At 44.8% G+C, this 22,429-nt stretch overlaps 1 protein-coding gene across 1 annotated transcript; it reads right to left on the reverse strand.

Annotated features, from left to right (window-relative positions):
• Positions 1–188: 188 nt before the first annotated feature.
• On the reverse strand, positions 189–20,721 carry GOT1 (glutamic-oxaloacetic transaminase 1). The gene is made up of 9 exons (XM_059661024.1): positions 20,512–20,721; positions 11,751–11,932; positions 7,441–7,564; positions 6,875–6,987; positions 6,651–6,755; positions 4,719–4,869; positions 4,468–4,633; positions 3,588–3,730; positions 189–978 (listed from the first exon to the last, which is right to left on the reverse strand). The coding sequence occupies exons 1-9, from the start codon at positions 20,627–20,629 to the stop codon at positions 839–841; spliced, it is 1,242 nt and encodes a 413-aa protein (XP_059517007.1). The 5' UTR covers positions 20,630–20,721; the 3' UTR covers positions 189–838.
• Between the last annotated feature and the right edge of the window lie 1,708 nt (positions 20,722–22,429).

The raw sequence follows: 22,429 nt of genomic DNA on the forward strand, positions 1-22,429 counted from the left end.
GCTGCCTCCTGCACACCCCCCACTGGGGATATGCCTGCAACCAAGGTACATGCCCTTAACCGGAATCGAACCTGGGACCCTTCAGTCCCCAGGCCGACACACTATCCAGAGAGCCAAACCGGCCAGGGCTATAGCATTCATTTTAAGCCATGGGTTACAACCTACTGGTGGATACAAAATCAATTACATAGAGTCTCAATCAGCACTTTTATTTCTTTAGTGAAATGGAACATAAAAGAAGAGAATGGACTAGAAAATATCAGAATGCACTGCATGTAGCAAGAGTATATACTGTTTTGTGAAACTTTCAGTTAACTGTGTGCATGTGATGTAAATATATTTTGTACCTTGGCTGCCCTAAAGAACTAAAGCTTAGGGCTAGGGACACAACCATGCAGAAAGAGCAGGGACACAGACACTCTGGGTAGAGGTGATGAGTTTACTGACAGCCAACACCCACAATTACACATGGCTCTTCAGACAACTTGATCTTTGGGACTAGACTTTGTACAGAGTCAAGCAACAAATAGAAGCACACAAGTGACACAGGCAAGACTCTGGCTTCTAGCAAGGGAGCAAGATATCTACAGCTCATGATCAAAGTACCACTTTATTCTTCTTAAACAGAAAGCTTAATTTGCTCTGGCCTTCAGAAAGGCTCTAACCCAGGCCGCATCTCTTTTCAAGAGATGTTCTCTTCAAGTGGGGCCAACCTCACCAGAGCAGCCTTTTGGTCTTGCAATAGTCTGATCCATGATGTATACAACTAGACTTGTGCAGGCAGGGAACACACTCGACAGAGGGCCGCTTTGGTGGTGCTGGTTTCAGTGGTACCTCTTTACTTGATTTTGGTGACTGCTTCATGGATGGAGGTGGCCACATAATCTAGGTTTTTGGTGGTTAAGCCACACATGTTGATCCGACCACTTGGCAGCAGATAGATGTGCTTTTCACTGACCAGATATTCAACTTGCTTGGCTGTTGAAAACAAAAAGAGATATAATCAGAGTAGTAGGAATCCTTTAAGCCTCAGCAACTCCATGACAATTTTAGTTTTCCTTCTTTGCCTCATAATACAGAGAAGAAAAACCAAAGGAGCTATTTTGTCCAATTGTACACAGGGAAAAATCCTCCATCGATTCTGAAAACTAGTCGTATTAGCTGACTTTCTAATCCCCAAAAAGTTTGATAGCGCTCCTCCTCATGGGAATTTTAATCTGGGACTACCTCCCAACCAAACCTTGCACATCCCATTCACAGGACACGCTATCAACTGAAACAAACCTCAGACTTCAGAACATTCCATTGATACAAAAAACTGGTTATGAAGTGCTTCTTTTGTCTCTTCCTTAACCTGAATTTGCTTATCCCTGAGCCCCTAGAAGCAACCTCCCTTGGACATTTCATTAACACAGTACATTGTACAAGGCCCCGTGCATGAGAGGAGCTGGATAAATGTTGTGTGCATGAACCAACGGGCTAGAAACCTGCAGACACCTCTCTGATCTGACATGTCTTAGCTCTCTCATTCAAACATAAACAGGAGCACTTTCCCATGTGTTTGCAGAACTTCTCATGGATAGAGCAGGTAGGGACTGCCTGTACTTCCTTTATGCCACAATCTCTAGAGCTTTTTTGCTTTGTTGCAAGGCCATGAGAGAATTTCAACCGACTGTTGTCTAGTTTGTACCCTTAAGACACCATCATTTGAGGGAATGGGATGATAATTGTTATGGACTGAATGCTTGTGTCGCTCCAAAATGCAGGTGGAAACCCTAACCCCAATGTGATGTATTGGGAGGTGGAGCCTTTGGCAGGTGATTAGGTTCAATGAGGCCATGAGGGTGGAGCCCCATGGGAGTAGTGCCCTCATGAGAGACTAAAGAGAGCGTGCTCTCTCACCATTCTGTGAGCATGAAGCAAGAACACAGCCACCAGCAGGCCAAGCAGAGAACCCCCACCAGGCCCTGACCATGCTGGCACCCTGACCTCAGACTTCCCAGCCTCCAGAGCTGTGAGAAACACATTTCTGTTGTTTAAGCCACCCAGTCTGTATTTTGTTATAGCAGCCCAAACTAAGATGGTAACAAAATCATAATAATCAGGAGCAAACCCTGTGCCAGCCAGTGTTCTAAGCACTTTATATTAACTCAGTTCATCTTTTTAAAAATTGATTTAGGAAGAGGGAGGGAGGGGGAGAGAGAGAGAGAGATGGCATTCTGGTGGCCCTGGTTTATAGTAACTTCCAGGACCTTTGATGTCCCAATTACTACCAAGCCAGGCACACAAGCTCCACATGCAGGTGAGTGGCCATGTCTGCAACATACGGCCTGGCCAGTGGGTGCTCGGGAATAACTTATTAAATGAATGATCCCTCTATCACTGGAAGGGACAGCCAACTGCAAATAGGCCCTACTGACGGCTGACCAAGATCATTCAAGGCTACCCACTGGACATTCAATCATCTTTTAATTCCAACTAACAATCTAAGTTTTTATTTATGACATGGAAAGGTAACTTTGTAACCTCTTTTTTGAGGGCAATGCTTAAGAGACTAGGAAAGACCGGTTAAGAAATTATGTCCCTGCTATGGGGCGCGGCTACAGTGTTTTGGCCAGGTTCAAGCCTCAGACTAATGAAAAGACAGGGTCCTCAGTGCCACGTGCAAGTCCCATCTGGAGGTCAGGGCCCTCTCAGCACAATCATAGCCAACGGCTGTGGTTGTAAGCTTGAACCTATGGTCCAAACATAACCCCACGTGCCTTGTGGTAGAGTTCAGGTGCATATAGTTGAGTAGGGTTGGAACTCAAGAGAATGCTGTAAACAACGTGATCACGCCCCTACTTTGCCTCGTGGCATCTGCTATAAAATAAAGACACGGCTTGTGGGCGCTGGTGCTGTCTCCTCATCAGGGAGCAGCGTCCCACCGAGACCCAGCTTTCATTCTCTTATCTGTCTTTCCTTAATCCTTTCACCCCCTCCCCCCACCACACTCAGTTTACCTTTGGCCGCAACACCCTGCCCATCCAGGTGGCTCAGTTGGTTGGGGGGTTAGCCTGCACCAAAAAGAATGCAGGTTCAATCCCCAGTCAAGGCACATACAGGAGGCAACTGACTGATGTTTCTCACATCAATGTTTCTTTCTACCTCTCTCACTCCCTTCCTCTCTAAAAAAAAAGTCAATAAAAAAAGTAAAAAAAAAAATTAGGTCCCTGAATAATCATATGTAATATTCATATTTAGGACTAAGGAAGAGCCAAAGGGTACCTAAGCATTTATAACAGACCTTTCATAAATCAAGGCTCCAAGCCATAAACACTGTTACGTTCCAGCTGGCTCTGAGCCACTTCCCAGGCAACAAAAATGAAAATATCTTCGTTATGGGATGCAGGACAGACCACAATCATGCTCTTCTGAGACCCAGGGAGTTTAAGAGATGGATGGGACACACTGAGAAAACCTAACTTGTTCTGGTCTAAAGTTCTCGATGACCAATTAGGCAACAGCTAATGGAGCCAAGTCCAAGGACACTGACTGAGAGGAGTGCTGGTTCCAATAGTGAGCATTTGGGTGTGGGGAGCACTTACTGTTCAACCCTGTGAAGCTGAACATTCCAATTTGCTCAGTGATGTGGTTCCAGGTTCCAGGGGTCTTGAGGGCCTCTAATCGTGCCCTGAGTTCAGATCTCATGGTCAGAATCCGGTCAGCCATTGTCTTCACATTACCTTTCCTGAGTGGACAGTAACATAAATACCAATACAGATTGGAGAGATAATACATGAAAACACAAATGTTTAAAAACCACAATTCAGTCTATAAGCTGAAAATGGGACTACCACTTGCCTGTTATGGTATGTGGGTGCCTGGATGGGGGATATACAGGCCAAAGAGATATGGTTACCAGCAGAAGGAATGGAATATATTCACTGATGGAGCTCAGTTCTAGCCTTGGGTATACTAGCTGTAATACCACCTATGTTTTAACTCAGACTTCACCTAGGTGCTGATCTAGACAGAATGATATATTTTATCAAGACTCATTAAATAGAGATTGCAGATTTAGCTACTATATAAAAATTACTGTTTCAAATAAGATAAAATATATGTAACGTTAAGAATGAAGAGCCCCCAAATTGTCACACTAACTTGAAGTTGGATATTCTATCCTATCAGGAATTCCTTCCTGTTTCCCCACTTTAAGGGGACAAAGCCTAGATGGTGGGAGAGTGGGGGAAACTTGCATTTATTCGAGTGTCCCTTCCTGTATTCCCAGTGCTTGTGAGGCACAAGTGTTGTGTTATGCACGTGAGAGTAGGTGGCAGCCCTATGTCATAGAAATATCTGAGATTCAAAGAGGCTGAAGTACTTATGTCTTGCCTCTGCTAAAATAAGAGGAAGAGACAGTTAAATGTAATGGGGCACTTACTGTTCTGCAACCCCTTGCCCATCAGGTTGTGAGTCCCTTACCATTCCTTAAAGAGCTCGGGGTTAGAGAGGGTAGTGGCCACGATCCGTGCTCCCTGAGCAGGGGGATTGGACCAAGTGATTCGCACAATCTTCTCCATCTGGGAAAGGACCCGCTGCATGCTATCAGGTTCTTTTGCAACCACGGTCAGATTCCCCACACGCTCATCTGGAGACAGAGATGAGAATTAGCCGTGGTGGCCCTGATCGGGGCAGGGGTGGAGGGTGGGGCTGCAACTCAGGAGAGCACTCACTGTAGAGCCCGAAGTTTTTGGAGAAGGACTGGGCACAGAAGAGCTCGAATCCTTCAGACACAAAATAGCGAATGGCCCAGGCATCTTTCTCTAGGCTTCCAGATGCGAAGCCCTGATAGGCTGAGTCAAAGAAGGGAAACAGAAACCGGCGCTGCGAGGAAGGAGAGTGAGTCAGGCAGGACATCCTTCAGGAACCAACCTCAACTGTTTCTGGAAGGAATTTCTAAAACTGTCCATTTCTCCTCTCTCTCTCTTTTCTGCATCCAATCACCACTTTACATCTCTATTTCTCTGTTCAGCTAAACACCAACCCCTAAATCTAACAATTTCGGTAAACCTTGTTTTTTTAAGTCTATCTCCCCAGAGCATCATGATGCCGCCCTGCCAACAGGGCTTAGGGATGGAGGCATGGAGGCAGTGTCTGTCCTACATTGGCAGATTCTTTCCCATGAATTCCTGGTGTGATAAGCTTAGTCAAATGTCAGCTTGGTATCCCCAGGGCCTCTTCATAACCTCAGGGCTATTCTACTGGACAAATACACTGCATACTCTCTATTCTTATCACTCTGGTCTCCTCAAAGGGCTCCCTACACTGAACTTGCTCCTCCTCTGGGCTCACTCTCTATGTGGGCACCACCTCCCTGATCCAACCATCCAAGCCAGCGGCTAAGGTGCATCCTCCTGCCCTGCCTCTGCAACTCATCCCTCACATCCAGTCACCCTCCAAGTTCTATCACTCCTGTCTCCTGGGAGCTCTAGAATCCTTTCACATCTGTCACTGCCATCTACTTCACTCAGGTCCCCATCAGCTCCTACCTGGATTATAACAATAGCCCCCTAACTACTCTCCCAGCCTGTCTAATCTGGACTCCCTCTGATCCATTCCCTGCCATGTAGCCAAGGTGACTTGAAGACAATGCACATCTGATCATGTCACTCTATGACATCAAAGATTTTCATGGCTCCTCATTGCCCTCAGAATGAAGTCAGTGCCGCAGCGCAGGCTCTGGTCCCCATTTACCTCTCTAGCCTCATGACTCACATTCCCCCAAAGCCCTTGGAATCTAGGCCAGGAATCACTTTCACTTCCTTAATCGGGCCATGACCTCTACACCTTGGGTTTGGGCCATGCTCTTCCCCTTACAGGGGACATTCCTGCCCCTCCAGCCCCCACCTGTCCTCATCCCTCAAGTTTCAACATGGAAACCACTTCCAGGAAGGATTCTTCCGCAATACCACCCCTCCTCGCGCACACATACATACTTCCCAAAGTCCGGTCTATGTACCTCTCTATAACCCCACCAACAAAACTGTCTCACGTGGCTGTTTTCCCAAACAGGCTGTGTATGCTCTTTGAGGGCAGCTTTGTTCACTAGTATATCCCCATGCTGCCAGTCATATAAGTTTCCCAGTGAGTATTTTTTAAACACCTTAATAAAGAACATATGTGCACTTTAAACTAGAAATCCCAATCTAGAAAGTTACCCCAAAGAAATAACACAGTGGAGTTTTATTACATAATTGTTCATGAGAGGAAGAAACCTGAGATCTTAATGTCCATCAACCAATTTAGTCAATCCCTATGTGACATGTCCATGCATGGAAAACAATGCTACAAAACATTTAATGACATGTAAGGGAGTTCAAATCAAAGACAAAGTATGTTATAAAATGGTCTAGACAAAATAATCCTGCCTTTGTAAAACAGATATGTTTATATGTGTAACTACACTAAAAAAACACACACCATACATTCTGCACTAAAATATTGACTGGCTTCCTTTGGATAACAGGATTTACAGTTAATATTTATTTTCTTCTTCAGGCTTTTCTCCATTTACATATTCTCCAGTAAATAGGCATGGCTTCTGACATATTAGATGTTAATTCAGACTACTTGTTAAGAGAGGCTCTGGAAAGGCAGTTAGTTACCTTCATGACGGAGGCAATCTGCCTCCACTGCTCTGGAGTTGGGTCTGTTCCAGTTGGGTTGTGTGCACAGGCATGGAGGACAAAGACGGAGAACTCAGGAGCTTTCTGAGGAAAGGGAAGCTACATCAGCTTGGACACGAGCAGGACTCTCTTGCTTATCAACTGATCCAAAAACTTTTCCCTGCTCCCTATGGTTCTGCTTACTTTATCATCTCATCACCCACCTCCAGATCATTCAGGAAACCCTGGAGGTCAAGTCCTCTCTTCGCTGCATCCCAATAGTGATAGGACCGAATGTCTTTAAATCCAGCGGCAGTAAACACAGCATTATGATTCTCTGCAAGCAAAGGGGTAAAAATGTAAATGGTTTTATAATCACAGGAGGTGTAATTGTAAAGGACACAAGTCAATTTCCAGGGCCCTGGAATGTCCACTGGGTGACATCGAGGCGAGGAGTTAAGAATGGTTGTAACCAAAAACAAATTCAACCAGGCTTCTTCATGCTAAACTTATATCCTAATGGTCCCTATATATCTACATTCTATGCCTCCTCTGGGAAGTTTTAACACACATGAAAACATAAGTCTACCAAGAGTCTTGGGAAAAAGTATTCCTAATGTGAATTTAAGCATCATATTACGCGTGTCCTGCCAAAACCCACTGCTGAAGCCATTCCTAAATGTCAGTTGATCCAGGGCTGGATTACATTTTCTGGGTAAACAGTGAGAATCATGAGGATAACTGCCCCTAGTTTCTTTGTTCCTCCTCTGAATACACCTGAAGAACTCACCCCAGGTTGGTGAGGATACATAGATAGGCGTGTCCTTGTTGTTCGTTCCATTGTACCATCGCGCTAAGAACTCGGCTCCGATTCGAAGTGCACCTGTTCCCCCCAAAGACTGCACACCTCCTACCTGAAAGAGAAGAAGCAGGGTCACTGGTTGCTAATGGGGGAGTCAGAAAATATCGGGAAAAATACAGTAATGATGAGCATTTACTTTGTGCCTGCTCTATGCTAAGCCCTTAAATGTACTGTCTCATCACACCTCACACCTACATGAAGAAGATACTGTTATTTGCCCATGTTTACAAATGTGGAAATGGAGGCTGAGAACTGAAGCACATTGCTCAAAGTTACCAACTATGAGCATTAGGGAAGTCTGAAGTCTGACTCTGAGGGGAACTTCCCTTCTGAATACAGAAGAGAACATACCTAGGCCACATCAGAGTGTGCCCTGGAGGGCACACCCCCAATCCCTTTGATACCCATCCCAAGATCAAAACTGCCTTCCATACCCATACGACTGTCAGCTGATTTCTCAACAGAAACCATGCAGGCCAGAAGAGAGTGGCAAGAAATATTCAAAGTGATGAATAGCAAGAACCTACAACCAAGATTACTTTATCCAGCAAAGCTATCATTCAGAATAGAAGGTCAGATAAAGAGCTTCACAGATAAGAAAAAGCTAAAGGAGTTCATCACCACCAAACCAGCATTATATGAAATGCTGAAAGGTATTCTTTAAGAAGAGGAAGAAGAAAAAGGAACTCTTACCATTTGCCACAGCATGGATGGAACTAGAGAGCGGATAAATAGCACATGATCTCACTCATTTGTGGAATATAATGAACAACATAAACTGATGAACAAGGACTGATCCAGAGACAGAGAGGCATTGATTGGACTGTCGGGCCTTGGAGGGAAGGTAGGGGAGGGTCGGGGTAAGGGGGAAAGATCAACCAAAGGACTTATATGCAAGCATATAGGCCTAACCAATGGACACGGACAACGGGGGTGGTGAGGGCATGAGCGGGGGGGAGGGGGGTTAGAGGGTAACGTGGGCATAAGGACACATATGTAATATCTTAATCAATAAAAAATATATTTAAAAAAACCCAAAAAAACCTGCCCTCCAGCAGAAGCCTGGAAAATAATGTTCCAGCTTGCCATTGACATCAATCTGTAATACTGCTTTCTCCTTCCATAATGCAGGCTTAGGAATCCTTAGACATATATTCTAATGAAACAAAGGTGACATGTGAATACTACTTTCTCTCCTTGAGCTTCATCTCATCTTAAAATGACCTCACAGGGGCAATAATAAAAGTCCTAAGTTTTACCATTTACCAAATACCTTCACATACATTCCTTTTTTTATCCTTATACAATCCCATGAAATAAGTTCTAGATCCCAAATTTACATGAGGAAACTGATTCAGAGAAGTGGCTTGCCAAAGAAGACACAGGTGGTGAGTAGCAGAGCTGGACATCAACCCAGGTCTTCTCACGCAAGTCACTAACCCATTGTTGTTCTGCCTCTATATCTTTGATTTTGCCCTTTCATGATTTAAACGAGGTTTTAGCATAACTCTTTCAGTAGAGAAATGTTATAAATTACATGTCGCTTACTATGTCTATAGGATTAAGGAGAAAGAAAGGAAAAGAGTACATGGAAAAGCCTATCTAAATAAAAGGAACCTAAAAACAGTGGCAACCTCTGTGGAGGGGCCTCGGCTATGGAGAATAGTGGTCAAAGGGACTGTGGCCTAACCTGTAAGTTGTCTTTTAAAAATAAAAATGTCTTCATGTATTATTTGTAAAATTTTAAAGTAATTTTTTTTTTTTAAATATATGGTGGTGTCTAGGATCGGCTCTAAGATAATTCAGCTTTGGCAGGGCAGTGGGAGGTATACAAGATTGACCAAATACAGATCATTGTTGAAGCTAGGTGATGGATGCATGGAGGTTTGCTCATTACACTGTTTTATCTATTGTTGTAGATATTTGAAATTTTCTACGATAAAATGGTTTAAAAAGCCCAGCTGGTGTGGCTCCGTGGTTGAGCATCAACCTATGAACCAGGAGGTGACGGTTCGATTCCCGGTCAGAGCACATGCCCAGGTTGTGGGCTCAATCCCCAGTAGGGGGTGTACAGGAGGTAGCCGATCAATGATTCTCTCTCATCACTGATATTTCTATCTCTCTTCCTCTCCCTTCCTCTCTGAAATCAATAAAAATATATTTTAAAAAAAGAAAATATGAAATGCACTAGACTAAGAGGGAGGGCTATGTTCCACAAGTAACAGCCCCAAGTCTTACAGCATTAAGTGATCAATAATGGGGAGTGTTGGGCAAAGGAACAAGTGTCTGCCCAACACAGTTAATAAATGTGTAAGAGTGTACAGTCTTAGGAGAAGAAACTCCCCAACACAGAATCTCTGCTTTCATTTGTTAACAGAATTCCAACTATCAACAGCACCTCAGAAAGAATCCCCAGTTGCCAAAATTCCCCACTTTCAAACTTTATCAAGACACTCCTCTCCCTCTATGGAAACACTGGAATGTCAGAGCAATGTCCCAATGCCACCCATAATCTCTAAACTCTTCCATTTCTACCCGTATTATCCTTCAGTTCCTTGAAGTGAGTCACCCTAATTAAGTTAATTACTTGCCTAATCACCGACCTGGAGCCTCACTGCCTTCTGATACACATAATAATGTGCCCCTGTGTAACCTTCACTAGACCCTGCAGTCCTGTTTATCAGAGCATATGGGTAACAGCATGTGGGGATAAATCAGGTGTCTCCAAGATGTGGTCCCTTCCACCCATGAGGGCGCACTAGACAATGGCCCAGGGGAGCGATAAGGGCCGCTGGTTTAAATTGCATAATATCTAACTGAGCTATTGCAAAAACCTGAGCTCTTCCCCTTCCTACGCACACAACCAAGTTTATCTTCTTCCAACACTTTTATTGGGTAACTCCTCTGCTCAAACCTTAAGGTGGCTTCCCCAGCCCGGGCTGCTAAAAACCAGCCTGCCTGATCAGATAGGTCTCTTTACATATAGGCCTGCTTACCTCTTACCTCTGGCCCTGAACTCCCACTACTTCAGACAAATACCTTCCCTCTGTACCTTGTGGTTCTCAATCCTGCTGTACTTTGGAATCACCTAGAGGGCTATTAAAAATATGCCCGTTGCCTGGCTGGCATGGCTCAGTAGTTGAACACCAACCTATGAACCAGGAAGTCATGGTCCAATTACTGGTCAGTACATATGCTTGGGTTGCGGGATCAATCCCCAGTGTGGGATGTGCAGGAGGCAGCTGATCGAAGATTCTCTCTCATCATTGATATTTCTATCTCTCTCTCCCTCTCCTCTCTGAAATCAATAAAAATATACTGGATTAAAAAAAAAATGTTTTAAATGCCCATGAAGGGAAGGTAGTAAAAGGGCAGGATAGGGTGGTACCCTCCAAGATTCTGATTTAACTGGCCTGGTGTTGGGTCCAGCCATCAGTATATTTTTAAAAACTCCCGTTTATACTAACGTAGCCAGTGTTGAAAACCAGGGTTGTATCTCACTTCCCAAGGTTCAGTGGAAGTCATCTTCGGCCATCACCAGTCTCCTTCTTCTCTGAATCCCTACAACACTGGGAATCTCCACCAAACCACTTCCTGCCACATAGAGCCCCTCACTGGCTGCTTCCAAATGTGCTCCTCTTCCAAGGGTCTCTAGTTATACACAGACTACGTACCAGGAAGCACTGAAATGAGAGGAGCTGAGACCAAGGCTAGAAGAATAAAAGGATACAGCAAAAGTGACAGGAGCTTCAGAGAGCATCTAGACTAGTGGTTCTTGAACTTTTGGGGGCCACAGACTCCTTTCGAAAATCTGATAAAAGCCTTACGAGACCAGGAGCCACAAACCAGTCTTTCGGTGACACGTAGATGAGTCATAGGGGCCAGAGGGCTAGGTGATTTGCCTATGGTCAAAAGAGGGGCAGAGCTGGATCTAGACCCTAGTCTTTTGATCAATCCATTATATTCCCTTAGCTTGGCATTTCCTCTGACTGCTTCAAACCCAGTAGCTAAAATCTGATAATCAACTGGGCAAAAGTGAACCATTGAAGAAGCTGTGCTTTATACAAAAGCACGTTATTTGCACTATCAGGTTCCTGAGGTCACACTACTTAATCCCTGATTCATCGACAGTTCAATAGACATAACACCTAACATTTTAAAACAACTTGAATTTTCAACCTCTTTTTCACCTTCACAGTTCCTAAAGAGAAAATATATATCCTCATCCAAAAACTCACCCGCTTCTCCTGGATTGCTGGGCTGTCATCCCCGAGGGCAAGGCAGGAAGCATGGGTCCGGAACTCCGGTAGGCCCAGGATTGGCAGATACTCGTGGTTTAGGTTACTGTCATTAGCAATCTTCTGCTCCACCTTTCTCACTACAGGCAAAACCCAGGGCTGGGAGTCATCCGTGCGATAAGCTAGAACATGGGAAAGAGTTACATAAGGGACTTATATGAGGCTTTGTCCAAATAAGAGTTTGGAACTATGAACAGGGAAAATTCTATCACCATTTGATCAAAACAAACTAAAGTTCAGGAAGTGACTGCCCGCTTTGGGCCAAGCACTGGGCTAGGTGCTGGGCAAATAGAAAGACAGACATGGTTCCTATCCTTACAGAACTTATAGTTCTTAAATTTATGATCACTGAAAAATAGAATGTTAAAATAAAACTGGGACATCAGAGCCTGATGGAGTGAGAGAATGCATGTGAAAGCACTGAGCGAACTAAAATGATACATCCTACAAATGCTATGTCAGTATTACTAGTGCACTGAGGTCTCTATAGCCATTGACCCACCAATCTGCTTCCTTCTGTATCGCCCCAAGAGGCTTCCAGAAAAAGGCTAGGTGCTACTTCAGATGAAAGCTGCACCTTCAAACATAAACATGCAGAGAGAGGGGTGTGAAAGGAGACCCACCTCCTCCTCTTGTCCATTAAGAACAGAAATGGGACAAATGACAAGCAAATGCCCTGTGACTGAAGATTCCAACAACTGGTTACACAATCACTCAACAGCCCACTGAAACACATCTGTGTCCTCTCTCTGTGTTCTGACATCATTCAGTGTTTACCATTTTAACTGTCCCTCCCACTTCAAGTGCTTCACACTTTTATTGATCTAAATGCATCTATTTCATAACCTTTAATCTTGCTTATAATCAAATTTCTAAGCACTTCTACACTAAAAGTATTTTTTGTCCACTTTGAGTTATCCTATAACTGATTTCCCCCTCCCCCCTTTTATACTACCCTATGCTTATTTGGGGATTATGGCTTTAGAGGGCAGCTGTTCTGGCTTGCACCCAAGCCAGTGATCTCTCTGAGTAGGATTCCTGCTGGGACCATTTGCCTCTCTGCTTGAATGTTTAGGTTTCCAACAAGCCTGTACTTTTACAAGTGATTTTGAAGCTGAAAATTTTAGAGTAGTACTGATTAACTTGGTTGATTTCTGCCCAATATTAATCCCTAACTTTCTTAAAAAATCACTTTGTGGGGTGGTTGATATTATTTACTAAACAACACATGTTGATTGTATGATTGTACAAAATTTAGAAAAGCCCAGAAAGTAAATAATAAACATTATGATTAACATGTAATCCCAGCACTCAAAGATAAGGAGTATGAAAATTTTGGTATACAACCTTATAAGCTTTATTTTACATGATTATATTCTTTTATAAAACATGAATCAGATTGTATATAGACTTTTCAATGTGCTTTTTTCCACTTATCAAAAAACTAATTGTCATTAACTATTCTTCTAATAGGTGATATATTCACATGCCCTCATCCCATCTTTATCCTCCATTTAACCTAGTTCCAAATACTCTCACTCCATGAATAAACTGTCCTTAATTTCTTTTTATAGAAAAGAAAAAAAAGTTTCTTTTTCCGAAATTTCCCTATGCACACACAAGGAAATACAGCTTTGTCCCCCCTCTTTTCACACAAAAGGTAACATATACCATAATATACAGTTTTGTTTCTTGCTTTTTCCACTTGAAGATCTTTTTATATCTGTGCACACAATGTTTTTGTTCTTTTCTACAGCACAAAACTGATGAGTGTACTATAATTTGTTTTGCCGGTCTCTTGTTGATGAACATTTGAGTTGTTTCCAATCTTTGGCTATTACAAAACTTCAGTGAACAACCTTGTACATACGTCATCTTACACGTGTGCAAATATATCTGTTAGATGCAAGGTTGAAATGGCTGAGAAATATGTGCATTTGTTGTTTTTGACAGGCATGTCCAAATTGTCCTCCATCAAAATGTTATCAGTTTACATTCCTACCATCAACATATAAGACTGCTTCCCAACACAGCCTCACCGAGTGGTGTGTTTTTTTGCCAATGTGAGAATGCAAATAGAATCTCAGAGTAGTTTCAATTTGCATATCTCTTATTATAAAGGCAAGTGGGCATTTTTCAAATATATATGAGCAATTTACAGCACAATTTTAGTGGCTAGACAATATTTGTAAATTGTATGTTTTAAATAAATAAAATGAGATAAAGAAAGAGCCACAGTACTATTGCTCTTACCAGTATTGTATACTCTGCAACTCTAAGAAATACTTAATGCAACTGGTGTCAGGGAGGCAGTGTGTCTATATTGTGACAAAAGAGAAATTGGCCAATTTAAACCTCCCTTTCCTTCTTCACTGCTCTTTCCCCAGGTTCAGTTCCAGATGTATTCCCAATGTCTCACCTAAATGGCCTAACGAGGCAGAACTGCAGATTCCTCTTGGGTGATTGGAGCATTATCAACAACCACTGTTCCTGCTGCCCAAGGGATTTTATTCCTGTTTCTGGACTAATAAGTTTCTCACCCATTTTTTTATTCTCTCATTCATCTTACAAGGATTTACTGAATCTATCATGGACCAGGCATTGACTAGAAGTAGCTACACAAAGATGGATAAAATAAACCACTGCTCTCTAGAAAACATAGAGCATAGAGCCATTAATTCTCCTGTGAGGGGTCAGGGGAGATGGTGCAGACAATGAGGTAGAAAGGGTGTAAAAGATAAAGAAAGACAAGCACTCCGCACAGAGAGAACACTGGCAAAGTCCAAAAGGCTTGGAGAGATGTTTTGGAGGATCTGCATTTTCATGATTGGAATGGAGGAATACCAACGAGTGGTTCAAAGAGTCTTGGAGTCTCTTCTAGAAGGAACTTCATTTCACTGGGCAAACCACTGAAAGCATTTAAGCAAGACAGTGACATGGAGCCCTAGCTGGTTTGGCTCAGTGGGTATAGCGTCAGCCTGCGGACTGAGGGGTCCCAGGTTCAATTCCGGTCAAGGAGGCACATGCCCAGGTTGTGGGCTTGGTCCCCGGTATGGGACATGCAGGAGGCAGCCCATCAATGATTCTCTCTCATCACTGATGTTTCTCTCTCTCTCTCCCTCTCCCTTCCTCTCTGAAATTAATAAAAATATATTTTAAAAAAAGAGAGAGACAGAGAGAGAGAGTGACATGGACAGCTGTAATAGGATCATTTGACTGACACGATAGAAAATAACTGGAGAGGAGGATGGAGGCAGATAATTAAGCCAGGAGGTTACTGCAATAATCCCAAAGGAAAATAATGAGGTCTTGAATTAAGGAGCAGCAGAAGGGATAAAGAAAAGGAGAGATAATTAAAAAAAGATTTATGAGATAAAAAAGACAGAAGGTAACCTGTAGAGAGCACCTGGGAAGGTACATGGGCATTTCTTTAATTATTGTTAGCTGAAGCCAGTGATGTTGGCAAAGCCACGTTCTGGAAACACGCCTTGCCAGAGGCAGGAGTGTTGTCAGCTTGACCTTCAGCCCAGGTGCCAGGGGGTGGGTTTTGTTATTTAAATCCAGCCAAGCACCAGGAATGAATACGATCCAAGAATGAACATAATCTCCTTTGTCTTAACTTTTAGTAAAACTTCCTGGTTTTTGCTGTATAAAATAAACACGTTGTATTGGCTCTGAGTCCCTGTCTCTCCATCAGAGGACAGTGGTCCCACCGGCCCCAGCTTTTTCCTTCCATCTCTGTGTCTGTCTCTTTCTTTCATTTTCTCAATCCCCAGCAGCCCCTACTCAAGAACCAGACTGCTCTCTAGCCGTGCTGGATGCAGAGAAAAGAGAGATATTTACAGTAACCAAGTAAATAGATATGGGATCCAGGAAAGAGTCCCTGATGACTCCAAAGTCTCTCTCTAGGGATAATGATTGGTGGTGGTGGTGTTGACCAAGACATAGAACATATGGGGAAGAAAAAAAAGAAAAGGTTGAGGGGAAGGTGAAAATGATGAGTTGTCTTTTAAACATGTTGCATTTGAGGTGGTTGTAGGATAGACCCAGCAAACTATAGCAAATGTGGGTCTGGTTTTCAGGGAAGTTCAGGATGTAAAGAAGCCAAAGCCATTGTAATAACAAGGACCTACTGAATACTTAGCACATACGAGGGACCATGCTAAATGCTTTACTTCTTTTTACTCTCAATTCTTGTAACAACTCACAATATAGATTCTGTGATCCCTATTTTAGGGGTCTAGAAACTGAGATCAGAAAAGCTAAATAAATTTTCCAAGATCACAAGGTCTGTAAGAACCAGACTGTCATACTTAATCCATGTGTCTTTTTTAAGAATAACAGATGTATAGAAAAAGCCCAAAGCAAGCAGGTCCCAGAGGACTATGCGAGTGGCCTTTTTATCAGCATGCTCCCACCTCCATGCAGCATTGCTGCTATCGCTGGGTAGAAACCCTTTTAGAGGAGTCACACGGGTTTCAGGTGAGTCCAGCAGTCTTGCTTTCCAGACGAAAAGGAACAAAATAGAGAACTAAAAGATGAAACCATCACCTCTCCTCCTCCTAAGACTTCCACTTCCTTTACCCATTCCCACTCAAGAGCCCATGCAGATATGCCTCTAAGGCCCTTCTCCCACAAAGGTTCTGGGGAAAGGGCCAGGGGTACTCAGAAACACCTAATATAGTACATCTCTCCAATGATTTTATCTGAAGATGCCAGAACCCGCATTAAAAATGACAACAATCATTAAAGCAAATACAGTTTGGAACAAAAGAAAGCTACGTTTACGTGACAAACGGACCGGAGTCCATGAAGAATGTCTTGCTTCAGGCTGGACCCGTGTCTCCCCAGCCTAAAGCCATTTGTCTGAAACTTTGAGAAGCAGTAAAACTGTCAACTCAGAGAACATCATACTGGACAGTGGAAAACGTGATGCTCTGCTCTAACTATAAGGAAATTATGCAAATTGTCATAGCAAAAAGAAACTCCCTAGAGAAATAATCTGCAAGTAGCAACTAGCTACTGAGATTATGGTTGCAATTTATTCAAAACATGTCCAACATCACTAGAACTTGAGCTGGATAACCACCATTGGGCTTTAGCTTAACTTGGAGGAAAAAGAGTTAAGTGACTCAAAATCAGTGACTAATTAACATTTCCTTCACAAAGAAGATATTGTGGGATGAGTATACAGCTAGGACATACAAAGGCTGAAAAGAGACGTCTTATTCTACTTTATTTAGACCCTTATCCGTGCACCTGTCATCCACAAAAAAGACAGGTCACAGTAATCATCAAAAATAACATTTACATAACACTTTATTTACATATCACATTTCATCGTTATTCATTTAATCCTCAGTCAAGGGAAGAGGCCAGTAATATTATTATCCTAACCTATAGTCAGGAAATGTGCTAGTGAATCTTAAGGGTAGAATTTTAGAGAAAGGGCATTCTGCCCTGCCTCCTCATCTCACCAACTAAGTCTGTTAAATAACCCATCCAAGGTCATGCCACTGAATCTGTACCCAAGTCTCCTGGCTCTTCCCACTACAGTGCACTGACTGCCTCTGGAGCACCTGAAAGTACCCAAAACAGAGGAGGGAGCAGAGACCCAGGAGTGTGAGAGACCTGGCCTAGAATTCCAGCTCCACACCACCAATGGCCATATAACTTGCCTGCTTCATCAGTAATAGTAACAACCCTCCAGAGTCATTGTAAGCATGAAATTAGATTAAATGCAAAAATCATCCTATATAATAAAAGCCCAGTGACCATAACGGCGTAAAACCAGAACGACCACTCGACCAGTCGCTATGAGGTGCACTGACCACCTCTCGGTCCCACCCCCGGCCCACAGGCTCCGATTACTGGATGGCGAACGGGGAACCGTGGTGGGTTGCAGCGGGCCGGGACTGGGGACCGGTGAGGGGAACCGGGTGGGTGGCGGCGGCGGCGGGGTGGGACTGGGGACTGGTGAGCGGGTGGAAGATGGCCCTGATTGCAGGCTAGGTCTAGGGACCCTACCCGCGCACGATTTCGTGCACTGGGCCTCTAGTTTGCTCATAACAAGGAGGTGAAGTTCCTGGGTTCCTGGAAAACATGACAAAGGCACTGTCACAGTTGAAGTGAACTTCTGAGCTTCGGACTATGCATCTGAGCTAATCACAACTGATCTGGGCTGGGAGGGTGCTTTTTCTCTGCATGAGCACTTTACTTCTGAACCAATGCCAGAAACTTTCATTTTGCAGTTCTTGAACTGAAAATTTTTATTCAACATTTTTTGTGACCCACCCAAAGAAATGCCAAAACAATAACAGCAATAGCTAACCCTTACATAACTCCTACTTATGTGCCAGAAACTGTTGTGTACTTTAGATGTATGTAATCCTCATAAAAGCCCTGTAAGACAATTCAAAGGTAACTTAGTCAATAAAATCTGAGGTTTTAAAATATATATTTAGATCAACATCAATATTAGTTCATCACCATATATCTGGCCCCAAGAAATACTTGGAAGTTTGGATTAGACTTAAGTAAGAGGATGAATGGTACCCACTTTAATTCAATTCAAGGCAATCTTTCGATGTTTCTCCCACCCTGCTGCCTGCTAGAAATATCACTTTTCATTTTGTGGATGAAACTATGTAGTATTGATTTAATAATGCTTTCTTATGAAAAATGTCAAACATATACAAAATTTCAAGAATAACATAATGGATGCCCATATACCCATTTCCCAGCTTCAACAAATTTCCAGCTTCAACAAACCCTCACTTTTTAATGGCTTTTTCTTATCCCTCCCCCATAATCTTTGGTGAAGTCTTTTTAACAGGTCATATGCACAGACATAAACAGTCACAGTGGGAAGCCTGATTCTGAACCGCCTTCCTTCCACCCTCTGCTACAAAACAGTCCAACTGTCTGTTTTTAAAAGTTTTACTCCTTTGCCCAGCTAGTGTGGCTCAGTGGTCGAGCGTCAACCTTGAACCAGGAGGTCACGGTTTGATTCCCAGGCATGGTCAGTGTTAGGTTTGATTGAGCAATTGAATTGATACCCCTTCCCCAGGAACTGGCATTTCAGATCATTGCACTATGGACAGTCCCTTTGCTGAAGACATTTCACTTGCGGTGACCACATTCCATTATTCCATTCCATAAAGAAGTCTCCGCCCAGAAAAAGCCCCTTTAAAAGCTGCTGACTCCGTCACTGGGTGCTGGAGGCATCCAGGCTCAGCCACCTGGTGTGCAGATGATTGAATAAATGAATAAATTCACAATCCCTTACCACTCTGACCACCTGTGTTCCTCCTTCAGGACCTAACAGTCAGAGCACATGCCCAGGTTGTGGGTTCCATCCCCAGAGGGGGGCCTGCTGGAAGCAGTCAATCAATGATTCTCTCTCACCTTTGATGTTTCCATCTCTCTCTCCCTCTCCCTTCCTCTCTTAAATCAATAAATATATATATATAAATTCTACTCCTTTTAGGAAAGTCTGTTCCCTAGCATAGAACATCACCCCATTCATTTTCTTCTTCCTGGCTGGACTCTGTATGTGGTCCAGAAAGTGTGTGGAGTTTCAAACATCCAAACGACAGTTGATAGAAATAAAAATTTCCCAGAGAAGATTAAAGTTAAAGGAATTTAAGAGGCACTTAAAGTCCAAATCTTTTTCTTGGCAGAAGAAGAAAACTGAGGCCCATGCTCTGAACTGTTCAAGGTCCAAGAAATACAAGCAAGAAAGGAAGGCAAGGATGTGTAGAAAATGAGTTTCTTATGCCTTTCCACTCCTTTCCACCCTCTCTACTCCTTTCCTACCACTTCTAAAAGGCTGGGACATTCTTCCCAGGTCCCCCCAGGGAGCATTAACCTGCCACAGAAGCATTTTCCATCTCTTTTTATCTCACTTAACACCTACTTCTTGAAGGCAAAACAAAGCCCATCTTCAACACCCCCTACACACACACACACACACACACACACACACACACACACACACACACACGGCCTGGGAAAGTACCTGACTGATACCTGGTAGCCACTCACATATTTACCGGCTCAGAACAAAGCTCCCCAGGGCTGAGTTCTCCCTTGTCCATTTCCCATCAACAGGACTCCAAGCCTAGCGGGCTCCCTATCTTACCCTCTCTCCCTACAATCTTTGGCCGCCCACTTCTTACGAAGTGAAGAATGTAGTATAAAGAACACGGAAGGGCCCTAGCTGATTTGGCTCAATGGATGGAGCCTCAGCCTGCGGACTGAAGGGTCCCGGGTTCGATTCTGGCCAGGGGCACATGCCTGGGTTGCGGGCTCGATCCCCAGTAGGGGGCGTGCAGGAGGCCGCCGATCGGTGATTCTCTCATCATTGATGCTCCTATCTCTCTCTTCTTCTCTAAAATCAATAAAAAATATATATATTTTTTTTAAAAAAGAACACGGAACGGGGATTGGGAAAACTGAGCTAGTGTCCTGGCCGCTACATCTGTTCTGTGTGACCTTGGACACATCTCCCTTTGCCAGGGGCTCCTATACCCATGTGTAAAATAAGCAGGTTGAACTAAGCCTCCATGATCTTGCCCCTCCGCGGCCCCTACCCCAGTGCCAAGCTGGCCTCCGCCTCTCCCTCCCACAGTCCCCACAGCCCCGGTTAGGTCCGCTCCGCTCCCCGGGCAACTCACGCGCCTGGGCACGGCATCTTTACCTCCCACTCCCAGGTTGACCTTGCGGGGGTCCGGATCCTCCCGGAAGTCGGCAGTAAGCTTAAAGACCAGGACCGGCGGGGCCTGCGGAACTTCGGCAAACACTGACGGAGGCGCCATGGCGAGAGAGCTGGAGTCCGTGAGGCTGGAGCCGCTCGGTCTGGTTCAGCCGCGCCGGCTGGAGGAGACTCTCACCTTCAACTAGCCGGAGGGGCGGGCCCGCGGCCTCCAATGGTCGAGCCGCGTCCGGAGCTTGGCAACGCGCTTAGCCAATCGCCAGCTTCTGACGCACAAGACGTTATTAGCCAATCCGAGAAGAGATTCTGATGGGCGGCATAATACCACCAATGCAATGGACTACGTCTGAGCTGGGGGCGTGGCGTATATTGATTGGCAGAGCGTGGTCCTATCGCTGAGGCCATTTTCCGGGCGTCCGAGGACGGTGGGGCGGAGCCGAGCGACCAGAGTGTCCCGGAGGCTTCGTCATCGACCTTCGGGGGATCTCCAGGTACCGGAGCGGCGGCCGGCGGGAGTTACGGCGGAGGGGCCTTCCGGTACCGGTACACGCACGTTCCTGACCCGGCCTGACCTGGCCCCGACTGGTAGCCAAGTCCCCGGGTCTGCGCTCGGGACGCCAGTCCTCGGGCCAGGACGTGCAGCTCCAGAACCCCTCGCGGGCGACCTTGACCATCGCCGGCTGTTAGCTCCAGAGGGAAATGGGGGTGGGCCGCGCGCCTTGGTCTCAGGCCGGGGACATCCTACTCAGAGAGAGAGGGAGAGAGACCGGGAGCTCCTTTCTGCCGCTCTTGCCGTTTAGATGGTTGTTTCCCTTTCCTTGCAGAGAAGCCTGGTCCTAAAGGACCTTCGGGGTCTGGGCGCCGCTCCTGTCCTGCTTTCCTCCCGGCACGGACTCAGCCCGATCTTGTGCCCTCCGCTGGCTGGTTCCCAGGCTGCCTCTTCTCTCAGGCAGGCTGTTCCTTCCCTGAGTATTCCTCCTCCTCCTCCCGACCCAACCTGGTGACCTACAAGACCCGAGTAAATGCCTCCTCCGGAAAGTCTTCCCGTAATCCTCACTCTAGTCAAACCCGCCTCTTTCCTTTGCGTCTGATGTACCTTGTGAGCAGTATTACCGTTTTAGAAAATGCCCTCGTTAAGAACCCACGTCCCCGCTTAGATTCTGGTTCTGCCACTTGCTAACTTGTGCAGGGTTAGGCAAGTCACCAGACCTCTCTGTTCTTGCTCGGTAAAGGGGAGGTGATAGTGTTTTCCTCCGGGGCTTATGTGAGTTCATACTTACGAAGTGGGTGGGGGTTTTTTGCATCTATGAGCACCCCCTACGTGTTAGCATTTGTGCCCATTGCTCAGCTGCCACACCCCGTGTAGGCGGGCGGCTTCCTTTGGCCAGAGAGCTCATCCTGTGTAAGTCTCCCTCCGTTTCTTGCACTTAGTCAGTGTTTTCAGTAAAGGGTGGAAGGAGGCGTCCGTTCTCTTGGTGTGTCCGAGGAAAACCGCACCTCAGCCTCTGTTCATTGAGTGATTCAACAAATCTCCAAATGAATTTTCCACTCAGAGTAATGAACACAAGCCAAGAGGGCCCGGAGCAACACTTGCCCACCTTGGGTGGCCTCTGCTTCTTTTCAGAAACACTGCCTTTGGTTTTAAAGGTAACCGCCCACAGTGTCTCATGAACAACACCTTCCTCTCAGGTTGCAAGTTTAAAGGTGAAATGACAATGAACTTTCGGGGCTGCCAAAGGCGCTGGCAGAAGGCAATAGCGAGAGGCGTGTTTTATGGCCCAGCCTCCCCAGAGGCCGATGAGAGGCATGATCTTCACAGTGTTGGCCAACAGTATGGTCACTCCCTACGTCATTCCCTAGGGGAAGAACAACCTGGGGTTAGCTAAACACTATCAGCGTAGCT

Source organism: Myotis daubentonii, chromosome 13 (assembly GCF_963259705.1).
Source record: "Myotis daubentonii chromosome 13, mMyoDau2.1, whole genome shotgun sequence".
In the NCBI taxonomy this organism is placed as follows: domain Eukaryota; kingdom Metazoa; phylum Chordata; class Mammalia; order Chiroptera; family Vespertilionidae; genus Myotis; species Myotis daubentonii.

Excerpts from the sequence above, each read along its gene's own strand:
- GOT1 (XM_059661024.1), bottom strand. The coding sequence starts at position 20,629 with ATGGCGCCTCCGTCAGTGTTTGCCGAAGTTCCGCAGGCCCCGCCGGTC. Across the intron at positions 6,756-6,874 it reads GTTTCCTGAATGATCTGGAG|AAAGCTCCTGAGTTCTCCGT; the intron begins GTGGGTGATGAG and ends CCCTTTCCTCAG. Across the intron at positions 3,731-4,467 it reads CCCGAGCTCTTTAAGGAATG|GAAAGGTAATGTGAAGACAA; the intron begins GTAAGGGACTCA and ends CTGTCCACTCAG.